At 50.3% G+C, this 15,589-nt stretch overlaps 1 protein-coding gene across 1 annotated transcript; it reads right to left on the minus strand.

Annotated features, from left to right (window-relative positions):
• Window positions 1-3,031: 3,031 nt before the first annotated feature.
• Window positions 3,032-15,014, minus strand: FOXF2 (forkhead box F2; the record flags this gene model as incomplete). Its single annotated transcript, XM_083357994.1, has 2 exons — window positions 3,032-3,207; window positions 13,979-15,014. The coding sequence occupies 2 exons, from the start codon at window positions 15,012-15,014 to the stop codon at window positions 3,032-3,034; spliced, it is 1,212 nt and encodes a 403-aa protein (XP_083214120.1).
• Between the last annotated feature and the right edge of the window lie 575 nt (window positions 15,015-15,589).

The following is a 15,589-nucleotide window of genomic DNA, read 5'->3' on the forward strand; positions in this document are numbered from 1 at the left end:
AGCCACGGTTTGCTCAGTTCTAAAACACGCATTGTGAACTTCAGGGGAAAGGTTATCTCCATCTTCTCGGAAGAAGTCATCCGTGCACTGGTGCCCTGAGTAAACTCAGAAGGGAATCCGAGTTATTTGCCCTGGTCCCGGATCCCGGCCTGCAGTTGGGAAGAGAAGAGGGGGTCTCTGTGGCTGGAAGAAAGTCTCGTCGGGTTGAAGCGTTCAAGCTGAAGTCTTACCAGTCGTTTCCCCCGCCTTCCATCCCGAAGTGAAGCCCGCAAAATCGGCGCAAAGCCGGGCTCTCTCCCTTGAACAAGGCAACGGTTCCCCCATAATTTCTCCCGTTTTCTTTCAAGGATTAAACATGGATTCTTCCTGATATGACAAGGGAAAAGGAAACTAAGATTGTGGTCACATACATTTTATTGGGGGGAGAAGAAATGCCCACCCCCAAGAACTTTGTACATCACAACTTCCGACAAACCAACAAACGTTATTATATAAGTGCAAATTATACTCTCTGGCTGAAAAGCAATAGTTGTGCGAGTATACACGAAATTTATTTCATTTTTTTTCTCAAAAAAAAAACACACACAACAAAACAAAACAACAGCAAACTGTGATATAAACGCTTAAGGGGAAAAAAACCCCAACAGAAATAAACTAAGCCCCAAGTGGTAACGTGTCAGTATCTGAAAAAAAAAAAAACCCAACTAGACGAGTGAAGCCAGAAATTTGGAAAAATTTGGAGATGCTGGTGGCAGTTTACTTGCCTCCCACCCGGCCCCTGAAATCAGTGCTGCTTTAATCGTGCCCACCGACTCCCTGGAATAATAAGGCGTTTCCTACAAAAGAAAGAAAGAAAGAAAGAAAGAAAGAAAGAAAGAAAGAAAGAAAGAAAGAAAGAAAGAAAGAAAGAAAGAAAGAAAGAAGCCCTGAGTTTGGGAACGACTAAAGGTTTCCAGCACAAAAATAAAAATAAAATTAAAATACTTTTGATTTTGTTACACTCCTCACCCCACATCTGGGTCTCTCCCGTGGCTACTTTGACAGTAAGGAAAAAAGGCCTCTCAGATCTCTAAGAAGATCTCTCTTCTTAAGAGATCTTTACACGGAGGAAGGAGCTGAATCTCAAATACTTTGGCCACCTAATGAAAAGGAAGGACTCACTGGAGAAGAGCCTAATGGAGGGCAAGAGAAGAAGGGGACGACAGAGAATGAGGTGGCTGGATGGGGTCACTGAAGCAGTAGGCGTGAGCTTAGATGGACTCCAGAAGATGGTAGAGGACAGGAAGGCCTGGAGGAACAAAATTGACAAAAGCACCGGTGCAGGATGCCCTCACAGGAGCTTCTTACAGCGCCAGCCGCCTAGCCAGCCAACGTTGCGCCCAACGAATTGTACGGTAATGAGGACTATTTACATCGCCTCTGGGATGGCCTGACTACGCTCTAAGTCGCCGGTGGCCGCTGCCGCCGCTAGAAGTCTTTCGATTCTTATTTGCCTTTCTCTAAGTGTGCCTTTCTCTAAATGAGGTTTATCCAATAAACGACCTCGGCTCCGTGCGGTGCTAAATGAAATGAGAAGCCAAGGGCTTCGTTTGAGATTACGGACGAAGTCGAGCGCAAGCGGCTGAGATCGTTTTGAGTTACACCTGGAGGCATTTCGGCTTTAAACATCTTTTTTTTTAATATATAGAAAAATAAAAATAACAAAGGGTCGCGTCGTGGAAAAAAAGAGGGGGAACCTCCAACCAGCGCGGCTGCTGCTTGTCAAAAAAAAATATGTTAAGGTTTGGTTGGCCCCCAACTGACTCATCCTTGGAACCATTCCCACGAAATGAAACGGGCTTCCAATCTTAACCGCCGATCGATTTTCGGAAGGTTTGTGTCGAGTCCGAATCCAACCTTTTTTTAAAAAAAAAATGTTGCTTTTAAATAAAACACCTAGCCGTAAAATTAAATGAAAACCAAAAAACGCGATGCGCTTGGTCTTTCGAAAACGCGGGGCTTGCAAAAGAATATAGGGGCAGCCTTAATTAGTGAGCTGCGGAAATCATAGCCTCCTTCGCGCACCCCCCCCCCAACGGGAATCCTCTCTGGAGGACTAGAACTACAGCTCCCATCATCTTATAAAATAAAGAGGATGGGAATCGTGACCTAACTTCTCCGGAGGACCCGGGGCGGAAGAAAGGTGTGCGGGGGGGGGGGGGGCCAAAGAAGGCTCAGGGAATCCGCAGCCCGATCCTAAACAGGCATTTCCTTCCTTGGGGAGGGGGAAGAGAGAGAGAGAGAAGAGAGAGAGAGAGAGAGAGAGAGAGAGAGAGAGAGAGAGAGAGAGAGAGAGAGAGAGAAAGAAAGAAAGAAAGAAAGAAAGAAAGAAAGAAAGAAAGAAAGAAAGAAAGAAAGAAAGAAAGAAAGAAAGAAAGAAAGAAAGAAAGAAAGAACGCACCTCGGAGCTCTTTCGGGCTGGGGGTCTACTAACAGCAGCCTCAAAATTCGGCGCCATCCTCCAGGGGGGAGCTGACTGCGAGGAGGAAGCCAGAAGGGGAAAAAAAAAACAGCCCGCCCTCCTGTGCAATTGTGAACGCGTCTAAGGTAAGGCAGCAATCCTGTATGGGGTTGGCCCCCTCCCCTGGAGAGGGCACAGAGGGGTTCTCTCAGAGGATCCCCACCCCTCCGCCTTTGCTCTTCTGCAAGGCATCAGTCCGCGGATCGGAGGGAGGCTTCACTTGGAAGGACCAGGAGGAGGGAGAAAAAAAATATCAGGCGTTAAACGGGGCCCGGCTGGAACGAAGCTCTGGTTTCGACTGCGGAGGATCGCGCTGCGCGAGGTCCGCAAGAGAGGTGCTTCCATTGGGCGCCCGCCTTCCTCGGGTTAGGGAGTCGGGGCCGTGGGGGGGGGGGTGGGGGGTTATTCCGTGTCCTTCCCGGCCCCCCCCCCCCGCTGGATCTCGGAGCGCCTCTTGCAGCCACCCACCGCCCTCCACTTGCGTCCGGCCGGGCTGCTTGGCTCCTTCCGCTCCGCCTTCGGAGTCCGCGTTTACATCACACAGGGCTTGATGTCTTGGCAGACGGTTTGGTGGTGATGGTGGTGGTGGTGGTGATAGTAAGAGCTGCTGGCTGATGGGTGGAAGGACGAGATGCCGTTGAAATTGAGGACGAAATCCTTCCGGTCGCAGACTGGGCTGGGGTGGTGCTGGTACCGAGGCAGGCCCACTGCGGAGAGAGAAAGAAAAGGCGAGTCCAAGGACAAGTTCGGGGAAGGGAAGGGAGATGGGGACAGCTGTCCTGGTGTAAAATGGAGAGATGGGAATTTTTAAGGTAAAGGACAGGAGACGGACACCCCCTCCCTTCCAGGTCTTCACTTTTGGAGAAAGATCCCCGGAGTCTGAGGGCCACTCACTGCTCTGTGTTGGCTCGTGTCCCTCAAAACGTCCAAAACCCACATTCAGAACCGGATTAGCTCTGAACCAAACCTTTGCCAATTACCTCCTTTGCTCCCCGAACTTCTAATTGTCACAGAACTCTGCCAGCTTGAATGGGGGATTCAGGAAGGCGCCACCAGCCATACCCTCAACATATTTGGCGAGCAATCTTTTCTGACTCCCCTTGAACCAATTTCTGCCTAATGTTTTCGGGTGTGTGTGTGCGCCTCTTGGAATCAACCCTTGACTCCTGGCACCTGCCTGTCCAAAATCCCTGCAGTTTTCTTGGCAAGATTTTGGAAACAGTTTGTCGTTGCTTACTAAATTCTCAACCTTTTCTTCACCGGGTGTGGGGGGGGGCAGACCCCTTTAAATACATTTTATGGCTACAGACACCCAAGGCTTAATTCAAGATTTAAAGAATAACATTTCTTCTAGCCTTCGAGGAACCCCGGGGGGGTGTGTCCCTTCAAGGAGACCCTGTGATGACATTGCGCCTCCACCCCCCCCCCCCCCACTCCAGGGGCCTGTGGCGGACTCTGGGTTGAGAACCAAGCCTTACTTCCTATAGCTGAGAGTGAATGACTGGCCCAAGAGCATCCAGCTGCTTTGTGCCTGTCTCCCAGTTCTAGCCCCAATGCCTTTACAGCTCACCAAACACACTCTCTCTCTCTCTCTATCTCTCTCTCTCTCTCTCTCTCTCTCTCTCTCTCCCTCTCTCTCCCTCTCTCTCTCTCTCTCTCTCCCTCCCTCTCTCTCCCTCTCTCTCTCTCTCTCTCTCTCCCCCTCTCTCTCTCTCTCTCTCTCTCTCTCCCTCCCTCTCTCTCCCTCTCTCTCTCTCTCTCTCTCTCTCTCTCTCCCTCCCTCCCTCCCTCTCCCTCTCTCTCTCTCTCTCTCCCTCTCTCTCTCTCTCTCTCTCTCTCTCTCCCTCCCTCCCTCCCTCCCTTCCCCCTCTCTCTCCCTCTCTCTCTCTCTCTCTCTCTCTCTCTCTCTCTCTCTCTCTCTCTCTCTCCAAAAGACCTGTTTACTTTGTAGGGTTAGATTTACACTCCTGGCTTCTTTCTGTAGATCAAGACTGCATGCATAGCAATACTCCCTTCATTTTTCCGTACAACAGTCCTATGAGATAGGCTGGGCTGAATGAGAATGACTGGCCCGAAGTCACCCACTGCCCCCCCCCCGCCAGGTGCTTGGGGTGGAGTTGAACCAGAGTTTCCCCACTCGTTGTTCAGCACCTCTATTGCTTTTCTCTCGCTTCCCTGCATCAGCCCCTCACTGGCTCTACTTGGCAGGAGAGGACTTTGATAGGGGGCAAAAGCTGAGTACTGAAAGTTAATGGAATTCTACTCCTGGCCATGGCATGGCAGGGCAGGGTTGGCTGGCCGGCCCAGCTGGCCTGCTCTTCATTACAGTGAAGAGGTCACCAATCAAAAAATGTAACCCAACACCTCCAATTTCTTGAATTCTGCCCTCAGGCCTCCATTCAGCCTTTAAGCAGGCTGGCTGGAGGAGAGTCAAGCCAATCAAAGGCCCAATCAATCAACCAATCAGTCAGAGGCATTTGGACTTTGCTGTCTGTTTTACTTAAAATAAAATTAAAATGAACCCCACCAAAAGGCAGTGGGCTAAACATCCCTTTGTTTTCCCGTGGCCAGCAAAATCCCCCATGCTTGCCGCTCAAGGTAACAATAATGAGGGAAACGGAGAGCAAAATTTATTTCCTTCTGTACTAGTTAACCACTCCAAATTTCACACCGGGGAGAGAGGGGTGAGCGGGCTACAAACATACCAGTGGTAAGTTAAACAGCATTTGAAAAGAGCAGCATGAGTGGCTTAGGGGCAGACAATGCTGGTAAGAAGACACAGTGGGATGGAGAAACTAAAATGTTTCCGCGCTCCACTCCTCCACTCGCCTTCCTTTTTTTGTTTTCCACTACAGCGCCACAGGCCTTGGCTGAAGTTAAAACATTTGCCACAAACCTCTGAGCAGAAGGTTTTCAGAAAGCCCCCAAACTCAAGAGGAGCCACGAAACTCGCCAAAGGGAATCTTGAACTGGAAATCAGCTGCCCTGATTTCCTGGGGTGGGGGCAGCTCACCATCTGTTTATTCCTAGGAAAGCCCTGGGCTTCTTGCTCTGACCTCTCCTGGAAGGAGGCCTCAAGGTTTCTGGAAGAGGTTTGCCAGTTGCTTTCTTCCTACAAGCTGAGATGGAGTGCCTGGCTGGCCCGGAATCATCCAGTTGGCTTCCATGCCTGAGACTGGACTAGAACTCCATTTCGCCTAGCTTCTGCTCCGATGCCTTTAACCACTACAATAGGTGACCTGGCCTTGTTATCTTGGGAACCCATCCCTGAATCCCAATTCATCTCCAAGTAGATGGCTTGGCTGGTTTGGAATGATGGAACTTGTAGTTCTGACACCTCTGGAGGGTTACGCAGTTACAGAAACCCCTGCCGAGAGAGAGCGTGCGTGCTTTATTTGGGTCCTGTTTACACAAGTAAACTCCATCGAGTTCAAGTGGGTGAAGCCAAGGTAAATTCATAGAGGCATTCCGTTTCATTCAATTTTATTTTTTATTTTATTTTTTAAAAAAAGGCCAAGGGCATGACAATCATTATAGTAGTTCTACATTCATTCATATGCCAGGCAAGTGGGAAAAGTAGGAGATGCTTCAATGGCTGTGCGGCAACTGGGTGGAATCCCGCTTGCACCCATTGCCTGAATCACTTGGAGCACAAAGGACCAGTCTGGCTGCTCGAAATATCTCCTGGTTCCAGCTGGCTAATTTTAGAGCTGGGACTTCATCCAAAGGAAGTTCCAAGGAAGTTCAGCTGCATACAAACTTCCAGTCCAAATGCAAACCTATGTGCCTTTTCCCTTCAAAGCGTGGCCTTATTTCTTATTTCTCCACTTGGCCCTTCTAGTTCTGTCTGGCCTGTTTGCAGCCACAAGGCAGCCTTAAGCTTTCTGTTGGAAAGCTATCAGCTTTAACAATCAAGGACGTTTCCTTCCTTGATCAAAGGCTGTGCCCACAGTTCGCCATTCTTTCTCCTTAAATGGAAGCTCTCTTTTTTATGAAATCGCCCAACACGGATGCTTAACGTGGGTATGGGCAACTTGGATTCAGAGCCACGAGGCCACCCTATCAATAATGTCTATTCAGAAGTAAGTCTTATAACCGTGTTATCAGTAAGGGACTCTCAGACAGAGCAGGGATGCAATTTAAGATGAGCTGTTCCTTTCCTGCCTGAATTTATTTACTTTTTTTTTTACTTACGTATACACATGTGCACACAGGTACCCAACAAAGGTGTGTGTGTGTTTTGTTTCTATGCAGCAAATTCAAGGTTGACTCAGCCTTCCATCCTTCCGAGGTAGGTAAAATGAGGACCCAGATTGTTGGGGGCAATTAAGCTGACTTTGTAATAATGCCGCTGGGGGGGGGGGGGGCGCGAAAGCCCTAATAAGCAGGCATATACATAGAATGAAGGCTATTGCTAAGCTTGTAAGCTGCCCTGAGTCTTCGGAGAAGGGCGGGATATAAATGGAATTAAAAAAAAATAAAAAAATACAAATATACCAAAACCAAGAATTTAAGATGGGATCCAGATTCTAAAAAGCAAGATGTTGAACCCCCCCCCTCTTCCCCCCCCCCAAAGCTCAATTTGGGCCATTTTAAAGGTTTTTCTCCTCTCCAGATTGGGAGAAAGACAGAATCAGATTCTTCCACCTTGGCCTGCAGGAACGGTGAGTGTATTCAGTGAAGGACCTGGGAGTTATTTATTTCTTTATGGCCTCCAGATCCACTTTTTTCTTTTTGGCTGGTCCTAAAGCGAGTTGCAAAAGGGAAGGAATAAGAACAAACCAAACAGCCCGAAATGAAAACAAAAAGTTGGACACCAAGCAGCAGAATTCTGATCAATCATTTGGAAGAAAAGGTGCAGGGTTTAAAGCGGATTTTCAAGAAAGGACCCCATTTCCTTTTAGGGAGATTATTTCAGGCTTAAAGGTCTTATTATAAAAGTAAATAAATCTCTCGCGCATTCGGCTGATCTCTACACTTCCTCCCTTCCCCACCCCACCCCACCCCCTCTCCAATCCTGATTTCAAGATAGGCTCCGGTTACCACTTGTGTTCGTGGGGTATGAACAGCACCCGGATTTTGCACTGGTGCTTCTTCTGCTTATAACCAGAGCCTCTCATTTTTCGAGCCAGGGTATTCGAGGTCAACGCAGCTTGGATGGATTTCCTTCAAGGAACACTTCGCTAACTAGCGCAGGATCTCTGGTGTCCAGAGATCAGCTCCCAGCGATCAACCAAGCGAAGGCTTGGGGGAGGGGGGGAGTAAACAAAAGCACAAACAAAGCCCTTCTTCCTGATTTTAGCGCGCGCGCGCGCACACACACACACACACACACACGGGCGTTTGCGGTATAGATTTCCTTACAATGAAATTTAACGACCTGGCTTGTTCTGCTAAGGGGACGCATCCACAGGCTCCTGTTCTTGAATCCCACAGGGAATCCTTGATTTCCGTGTGCTTTTCTTTCTTTCTCCCTTTTCTTTCTTTCTTTCTTTCTTTCTTTCTTTCTTTCTTTCTTTCTTTCCTTCCTTCCTTCCTTCCTTCCTTCCTTCCTTCCTTCCTTCCTTTCTTTTTTCTCTTCTTTTCTCTTCTTTCTTTCCCTGGCAAAAGCCTGGAAGACCCCAAAGGCTCGGCGACGCGGGCCGCCTTGCACTTTTTAACCTGGTGGCCAGTCTTAGTGGAGCCAAAGGCGACTGGCTTCCCAAAAGGCAAAGGGTGTATTATATAGGTTGCCTGGCTCTATTTGGGGATGGAATTCGGCCTCGGTAGAGAGGAATGATATTTTAGCTGGCCACAGACGTGAATTTCTAGGCATCTTCCAGGTTCTTCTGTTCTCTCACCCAGCGGTTGAGCATCTAAGCTCCTGGGAGCTGGAAAGCGCCGGGGAGTCGACTCTTTGCAATCAGCTACGGTTTACCAGTAGAAAGGGCCGAAAATGGTTTCAGCTGAGTGGCCGGGGTGGGGGTGGGGTGGGGGAGATACGCCCTAGAAAGTAAAACGAGTTTCTGAGAGCTTCCGAAGGGTAGCCCATCCATCCATCCAACCATCAATACGGACAATCAATACGGCCTGCGGGGAAGACCGGAGTTTTGCCTTTCTCCTTTCCTTTCAGACCTAAAGAGATCCGGAGAGTCAAACTGACATTCTCTCCTTCCTCCGATTTGCCGTGGCTCCCCAGTGCTTCAGCTGAGATTTTGCAGCGTTTCGAGAAGGCCACTTGATGCTTTCCCAAACCTGTTCTCCATTGTTCCTAACCGGTGTCCAGTCAGGTCAAGTAACGGTTGAATCTCTCTCTCTCTCTCTCTCTCTCTCTCTCTCTCTCTCTCTCTCTCTCTCTCTCTCTCTCTCTCTCTCTCTCTCTCTCTCTCTCTCTCTCTCTCTCTCACACACACACACACACACACACACACGTGTACGTTCCTCTCTTCCGCCTCTTCTGTGCTCCGGATCCGGTCCTTTTGCTCAGCCCATTTTCTCAAAGCAACCGCTTCCCTGGATTTCCGCCCCCTCCTTTCTAGGCTCCTAGGCAAGCCCGCAAGCAACTCTGATTTAAATAGTTCGGCTTGGATTGAGGGTGTGCCAAATAAATAAATAAATAAATAAATAAATAAATAAATAAATAAATAAATAAATAAATAAATAAATAAATAAATAAATAAATAAATAAATAAATATATATATAAATAACCCGCCCAACTCTCCCTTTCTTCCTCCTCTTCCCCCCCCCCCCCACCTCTCTAAGCCACCGGCCTTCCTCAGGGCTAACAATTCTAGAGGTGAGGGTGGAAGTTTTACCAACTAGATCGCACTTAAAAAAAATAATCAATGGGTGGTTTGCTGTAAGGCTCGCAATTGGGGGAGAAAGAGAGGGTGTGTGTGTGGTAAATTCCCCTCCAGCCTAGAAAATGGCCCACCTAGGGCTCGAAATGGCGAAATGTCCAGTGCGAATTTTCGGAACGGCTGATTTCGATCCCATAGTCAAGAGTTTGGAAACTGGGTGACAGGGATCTCTCTTGTCTTCTCCAGGGCGGTAGGCCTTGAGGCTGGGAACTGGTTCTCTCCTAGGCAGATCTCCTCCCCTCCGGACCCATCCCATGCGACCTTTCACCTATGGCTTTTTTGCAGAGCCCTGTCAGCTCCACACTCCCAAATCCTGTCCTCGCTTTTAACGATTCCAGTCTATTGGAAAGCCTCGTTGGTTTAAATAGGACTCCTTTTTTCTTTTCTTTCTTTTTTTCCCCTTTTCTTTTCTTAGTAGCCCTTCAGGAGATTCCACTACACAGAATCTAGAACGCCCGTCGTCTTCAAGAAAAATAATAATAATAATAATAATCAAGAAAGTCCGCTTGCTTTTTTGAAAGCACCTTCGGGACACCGGACACCGCGAGGTTGAGGTTTCCAGTCGAACCACAAGGTTGTGGCTGCTAACTCTGAAAGAATGTTGATCTTTTGCTTTCTTATTATATGTAGGCATTAGTTGTCTTAGGAAAGCCGGCTAGGATAATAATTAAAAAGATCACTTCGTCTGAGAATTACTCAGTTAAAAGGTTACCCGAATTTGGGGGGAGGGGTGGGAAATCCTTTACATCTTATCTAAGTAAAAGAGTTCATACTCAAGAGTTCACACTTCAGGTTAAGCAGGGTAGATTTCCTCCCCTAAATACACACATGCTCGCGCGCGCGCGCGCGCGCGCGCACACACACACACACACACACACACACAGAAATCTATGTTTAAAAATAGGAAATAGGAAAACTCTGGGGTCCGTGACTTCTTAGGGATGGATACAGGGCTTATTTTGGAGGATCTATAAGTGATCTCAGGGAATCCCTTTCTGAGTATCTCTGGAGCAATCGTGCCTCGTGGAAAAAGCTTTTATTAAGCTCCTGAGCTAGTGCTCATTTCTCGGAGAGCAAACCTCGTGAAGACCACGAGGCTCACCTCGGAGTAAATACTGAAATCTTATCTTATCTCATCTGAGGAGCCCAGAGATAAGCAGCAACTGGGCCGGTGTAGAAGCCATCAGGAATAAGAAGGCTTATCCAGAGTTTGAGGCCGGCTGCAGGGTGGTTAAACCAGGTTAGGGATCGGACTACAACTCCGCCTGCTCCTTAAGGAGAGGTGCCCAGTCACGAATTGGTGAGGTTATTCTGATTGCGGCCCTTTAAAGATCAAGAAAAAGGAGAGAATCGAAATCTTGGTACTTAGGAAGGTGCGGAGGAAGAGAAATCGCATTTTTACTCAGCAGCTGCAGTTCATGTACAATTCGGGTCGGAGCATTTTGTTTGTGTGTGTTCATTAAAGTCAACAATCGCAATTATATTTAGCTCTGCAGAACTGAGGCACTAGGAACTGCACGGAAAGAGCCAGGAAGAAGAAGAAAAAAGAATGTTTTTCAGGCTCCTGCCTTAAAAAAGCGTATTCCAATTCTACCCTGTCGCTTCTGCTGTTGTTGTTAATATCAACCTTGTTGTTATTACATCAGTTTTAAGAAAGATCTTTCAGGAACGGATGGTTTTCAACCCCCCACCCCCCAGTTAAAAACAAATGCGCTGAGATCGGGAGGGCAGTTGCAGGAAAGGCTTCTGCCAGCTGATTGACAGCAGGTCACCGAGGAGAAAACCCAAGCCGTGGACAAGGTCGTCTGCATTTGTTACTTGTTGAAATTCCCATAAAATTGAACAAGACCTCGCTCTCATCTGGGTTAAGTCAAGCTCCAGTCCCCTTCGGTGTGGTCCAGCCCAGACTGTCTTTGTTTAGTTAACCTCCGAGACCCACGTTTAAAAAAGGTTATTTGGAGAATCCATCTCCTCCTCCTCCTCCTCCTCCTCCCCTCCCAATCCCAGCTCAACATCTTTTACCCATTTCGGAGCCTTATTTTCTCTCCTCTCTCTCTCTCTCTCTTTCTTTCTCCCACATTTTTCAAGGCCATTTAAAAAAAAAAGCAACATATTGCGAAGAGAAGATCTCGGCAGTTCTTTCCAGTTATAGTAATAACCCGAGCACCTTCTTTTGTATTTTGGAAGAAAATGCGGAAAAAAAAACACAACAACACCTCGGCTCCTTCTCCTATAACATCTGCAGAACGCGTCGCAATTTCCTCCCCCCCTCCCTTTTTTTCCAATTAGCCCGGTACAACACTGAGAGTATTTATTTTTTATTTTTATTTTTATTTTTTAAAAAAAGCATACACAAGAAATTTAGCGGTTTCTCCCTCTGGGGAAGGGAGAGAAAAGATTGTTCAACCAAGCAAAATTCTGCCGGGGGGGAAATATAGTAAAGCTTGAGCGCTCTCTACGTAGGAACACACAGCCTGGGAAGCAAGGGAAGGCTGACTGAGGGGTGATTTCAGAGGGAACAGAAACAACACGATCCCGACGTGTACCGATCCCCGAGAGTCAGGAGTTTAAAAAGCCTACTTCGCCGCTATTTGGGAGCCTCCTTCGGCGCAGACGTCCGCAGGATGGCAACCTTAAACAACCCAGACGCAACAGCCACTCACTGCAAGGGACCAACTCGTAGGGGCCTGGGGCGGAATCCTTCATGATTTATTAACTCCTGGCGTCTGCATCTCTCTCTCTCTCTCTCTCTCTCCCTGCGTGTGTGCATCCCGCCTGTTTTTTTCTTTCCTCTCTGCCTCTTTATCCCTTACTGACAAAGGGAATCTCGCAGCACGCTTTCCTACCCAGGTTTACCGGGAAGAACAGCGTTGAATGAACAGTCGTCGGGCCGCATTCAGTTTCTCTCGTGTGTGTGCGTGTGTGTGTGTGTGTGTTACCTCGGCCATTCAGCCTTGCCTGAAGAGGCGGCTGAGGAGCTTGGCACGGTCCCCGGGGGAGGTTAAGAAACACCAGGTGCTCGGAACGGCAGCCTTTAAGACTTGTCCAAACTGCAGGCGTCTTTTCTCTCTGGGATGGGAGTGTGGGTGCCAGGAACAGTGGGGAGAATTGCATCTAATAAACATCGCCTGGCTCTGGCACTTTCGTGTGGAGAAGCTGCTGGATGCGACGACCTCGTCGTCGCCAAGGGGTGGTTAATGAACTTAAGATTTGGATCCAGGGTGGAAGGAGGTAACTAACAATGGAATTCCAGACTGATCTTGAAAATCCCAAGATGCCTCGAGGCTAGACTGCAGATGTATATTCTCTCCTTAACCCAGTTCTACTCTCCGCAACAATCGGCCTGTTCCTTTCGCCCCATCCCCCACCCCCCGGGAAAGCCTTTGCTTTCTTACACCAAAGCTGGTGTTTTCTCTGAAAACATCTGTACTGGAGAAGGACCTTCCCGGCTTGTTATCTGACAGCTACAACTTAACTTGAGCAGGGCGGGGTGGGGGGGGGGGGGAAATTCTGTGTGTTTCTTCCCCTCTTCAGCACTCAGGAGAAAATTTTGTGATTTGGGGTTGTTTTTTTAAAAAAGAAATGTACCCTAAATTTCACTTTGAGGTGTGAGAAACCACGCAGTTCCCCTTGAACAGACACACACACACACACACACACACACACACACACACAGCCCTATCAAGTCAATTACTCGAACGCAGTAAAAAGAATCTAGATCAAATACTAAAGGGCAGCATATACAAATCCAACGTCCAAGGATCCAAGGTCCCGATCTGGCTGCGATTCTGAGCACCAGTAAGTTTGATTAGGATCGCAGCCAGATACTCTCAGATTCCTCTCTCTCCTTCTCCCCCCCCCCACCATCCCACGTTAGGACTCGTTTTAGAAGCGACTCACTTCCTTCTCTCTATCCCCTTCAAGAGTGCAATTCTTCAATCTATACACGTGAGTATAAAAACACCCACAACTGCCGAATTTTACACCCTCTGACTTAAAGTACCCCTTATGTATAAGAGACGCTGGCTGCCAAGTTAGTACTCCGAGAATACCCTGCACACAACAGATTGCGGGCTATGGACTTCAAACTCAAGTTTTTTCTCAACAGGATAGGACTATCTATAAGATGGCCATTTAAAGTCGCAAATTTCCAAACGTAACTGTGGATGCCTGGAACTAGGAGCAGGGAAGGGAAGGGAAGGGAAGGGAAAGGAAGGGAAGGGAAGGGAAGGGAAGGGAAGGGAAGGGAAGGGAAGGGAAGGGAAGGGAAGGGAGGGCTGTCCTTCTGGGCTCCAGAGGGTCAGACTGATCCCACGGAACCAGCCGTTCCCATTGCTTGGAGCGGAGGGGTGGGGGGTGGGCAAGGCAAAATTGACTCGCGGATAAATTGTTCCACGGAATCCTTTCAATTCAGCGAGCTTAGCCTCGGGGCTTCAAAGTATGCGCACGCCTTTGATTTCTGCCCGCCTGAGAAGCGAATCTGACTCGGGAAAAACCTTCGGGGGGGGGGACGGGTGTTTTCTTCCCAGGTTCCCAGGAAAGAGGCCTGGTTCAGCCTCGGAAAACGAAGCAACTCGCTTCGGGGCAGAGAGAGGGTGAGAAGGAGGGAGGGAGGGAGGGACGGGGCGGCCGAGGTACCTGAGAGGTCTTCCCTGCCGTTTTGGTGCAGGTAGCTCTGCTCCAGCGAGTAGGAGGCCATTCCCGAGTGGATGCCGGCCGGGGCGGCGGCGGAGGCAGGCGGCGGCGGCGGTTGCAGGGCCTGCTGCTTGAGATAGGGCGAGGCGGCGGAGGCAGTCCAGTGTCCGGCAGGGCTGCCGTAGGGCGAGTGGCACTCGATGGCGCTGGCCATGGCAGGCGAGGAAGGCACCGGGCTGCTGCTGCTGTCCGGCCCGTAGTCCGGCCCGTTGGACGGCACCGGGCAACTGGCCATGTACGTGGAGCCCGGGTTAGGCGACATGTGCGGGACGTGGTGGGCGTCGTAGGCAGCGCCAGCCTGCATCACGTCCAGGGGGTTGTAGCCGCTGGGGTGGCAGCCCAGAGGCGCGGCCGGGGGCGCCTGGAAGTCGAAGCCCTGCGGGAGGAAGCTCAGCCCGTTCACCATGCGGTGGTACATGGTGGGCTTGAGCGCCTGGCACTTCCTTCGGAAGCCCCGCGGGCGTCGTCGGAAAGAGCCTTCCTCGAACATGAACTCGCTGGCCGGGTCGATGGTCCAGTAGTGGCCCTTGCCCGGCCGGCCCAGCCCTTTGGGGAGCTTGATGAAGCACTCGTTGAGGGAGAGGTTGTGCCGCACCGAGTTCTTCCAGCCTTGGTAGGCGCCGCGGAAGAAGGGGAAGCGGGCCTGCAGGAACTGGTAGATCTCGCTCAGCGTCAGCCGCTTGGAAGGCGAGCTCTGGATGGCCATCACGATCAGCGCGATGTACGAGTAAGGCGGCTTCTCCGGACGCCGCAGTCCCGAGCTGGCCTTCTTGGTTTTGGAGGGCGCGGACGAGGAAGCGCAGCCGCCGGAGTGGCTGCCGCCTCCGCCGCCTCCTCCTCCTCCTCCTCCTCCGCCGGGGGTTGTAGAGGTGCTGCTGCTGGTGCTGGACGTCTCCAGGGCGGAGGGAGGCAGCGGCGGCGGCGGCTGGTTCATCAAGGCCGGGCTGCGAGGCACCGGGGCCCCGATCTCGGAGCTCATGGAGGCTGCTCCTCCTGGTCCACCTCCTCAACGGTCTGGCAGCGGCGCCCTGAACATCTCTGCCTCCTCCCTTGCGCAAGCTTTTCAGTCGCTCCCGGTCTCGCTCGCTCGCTCGCTCTTTCACACAAGCCCAGCGCCCCTTCCCTCCCTCCCTCCCTCCCTCCCTCCTTCCTCTCCCTCTCCCGTCTGACCCCCTCCTTCTCTTTCTCCTCCTCCTCCTCCTCCTCCTCCTCCTCCTCCTCCTCCTCCTCCTCCTCCTCCTCCTCCTCCTCCTCCTCCTCCTCCTCCTCCTCCTCCTCCGGCTCAGGAGCCTTCAGTTCTCCCGGACTCCGCTCTCTGCCCCCTGCCTGGTGGCCTCCCGAAGCCTTTAAAGAAGTGGAAATCCATCCAACCCCTGCGCCGCTTTTGCGTTTAAGGCAGTGCGGCCAAACAAAATCTGCGGAGGGCTATCGCCTGGGGAAGCGGGGGGGGGGAGAAAGGGGGAGGGAGGTGGCGCAGAAGGAAAAGAGAGGGAGGGAAATCCCTTCTCCTCCCCCTCCCTTTCCCCCTCCTGCTCCGCTGAATTTATCCCACAA

The sequence above is a fragment of the Vipera ursinii genome (assembly GCF_947247035.1).
Source record: "Vipera ursinii genome assembly, chromosome: 3".
NCBI lineage: Eukaryota > Metazoa > Chordata > Lepidosauria > Squamata > Viperidae > Vipera > Vipera ursinii.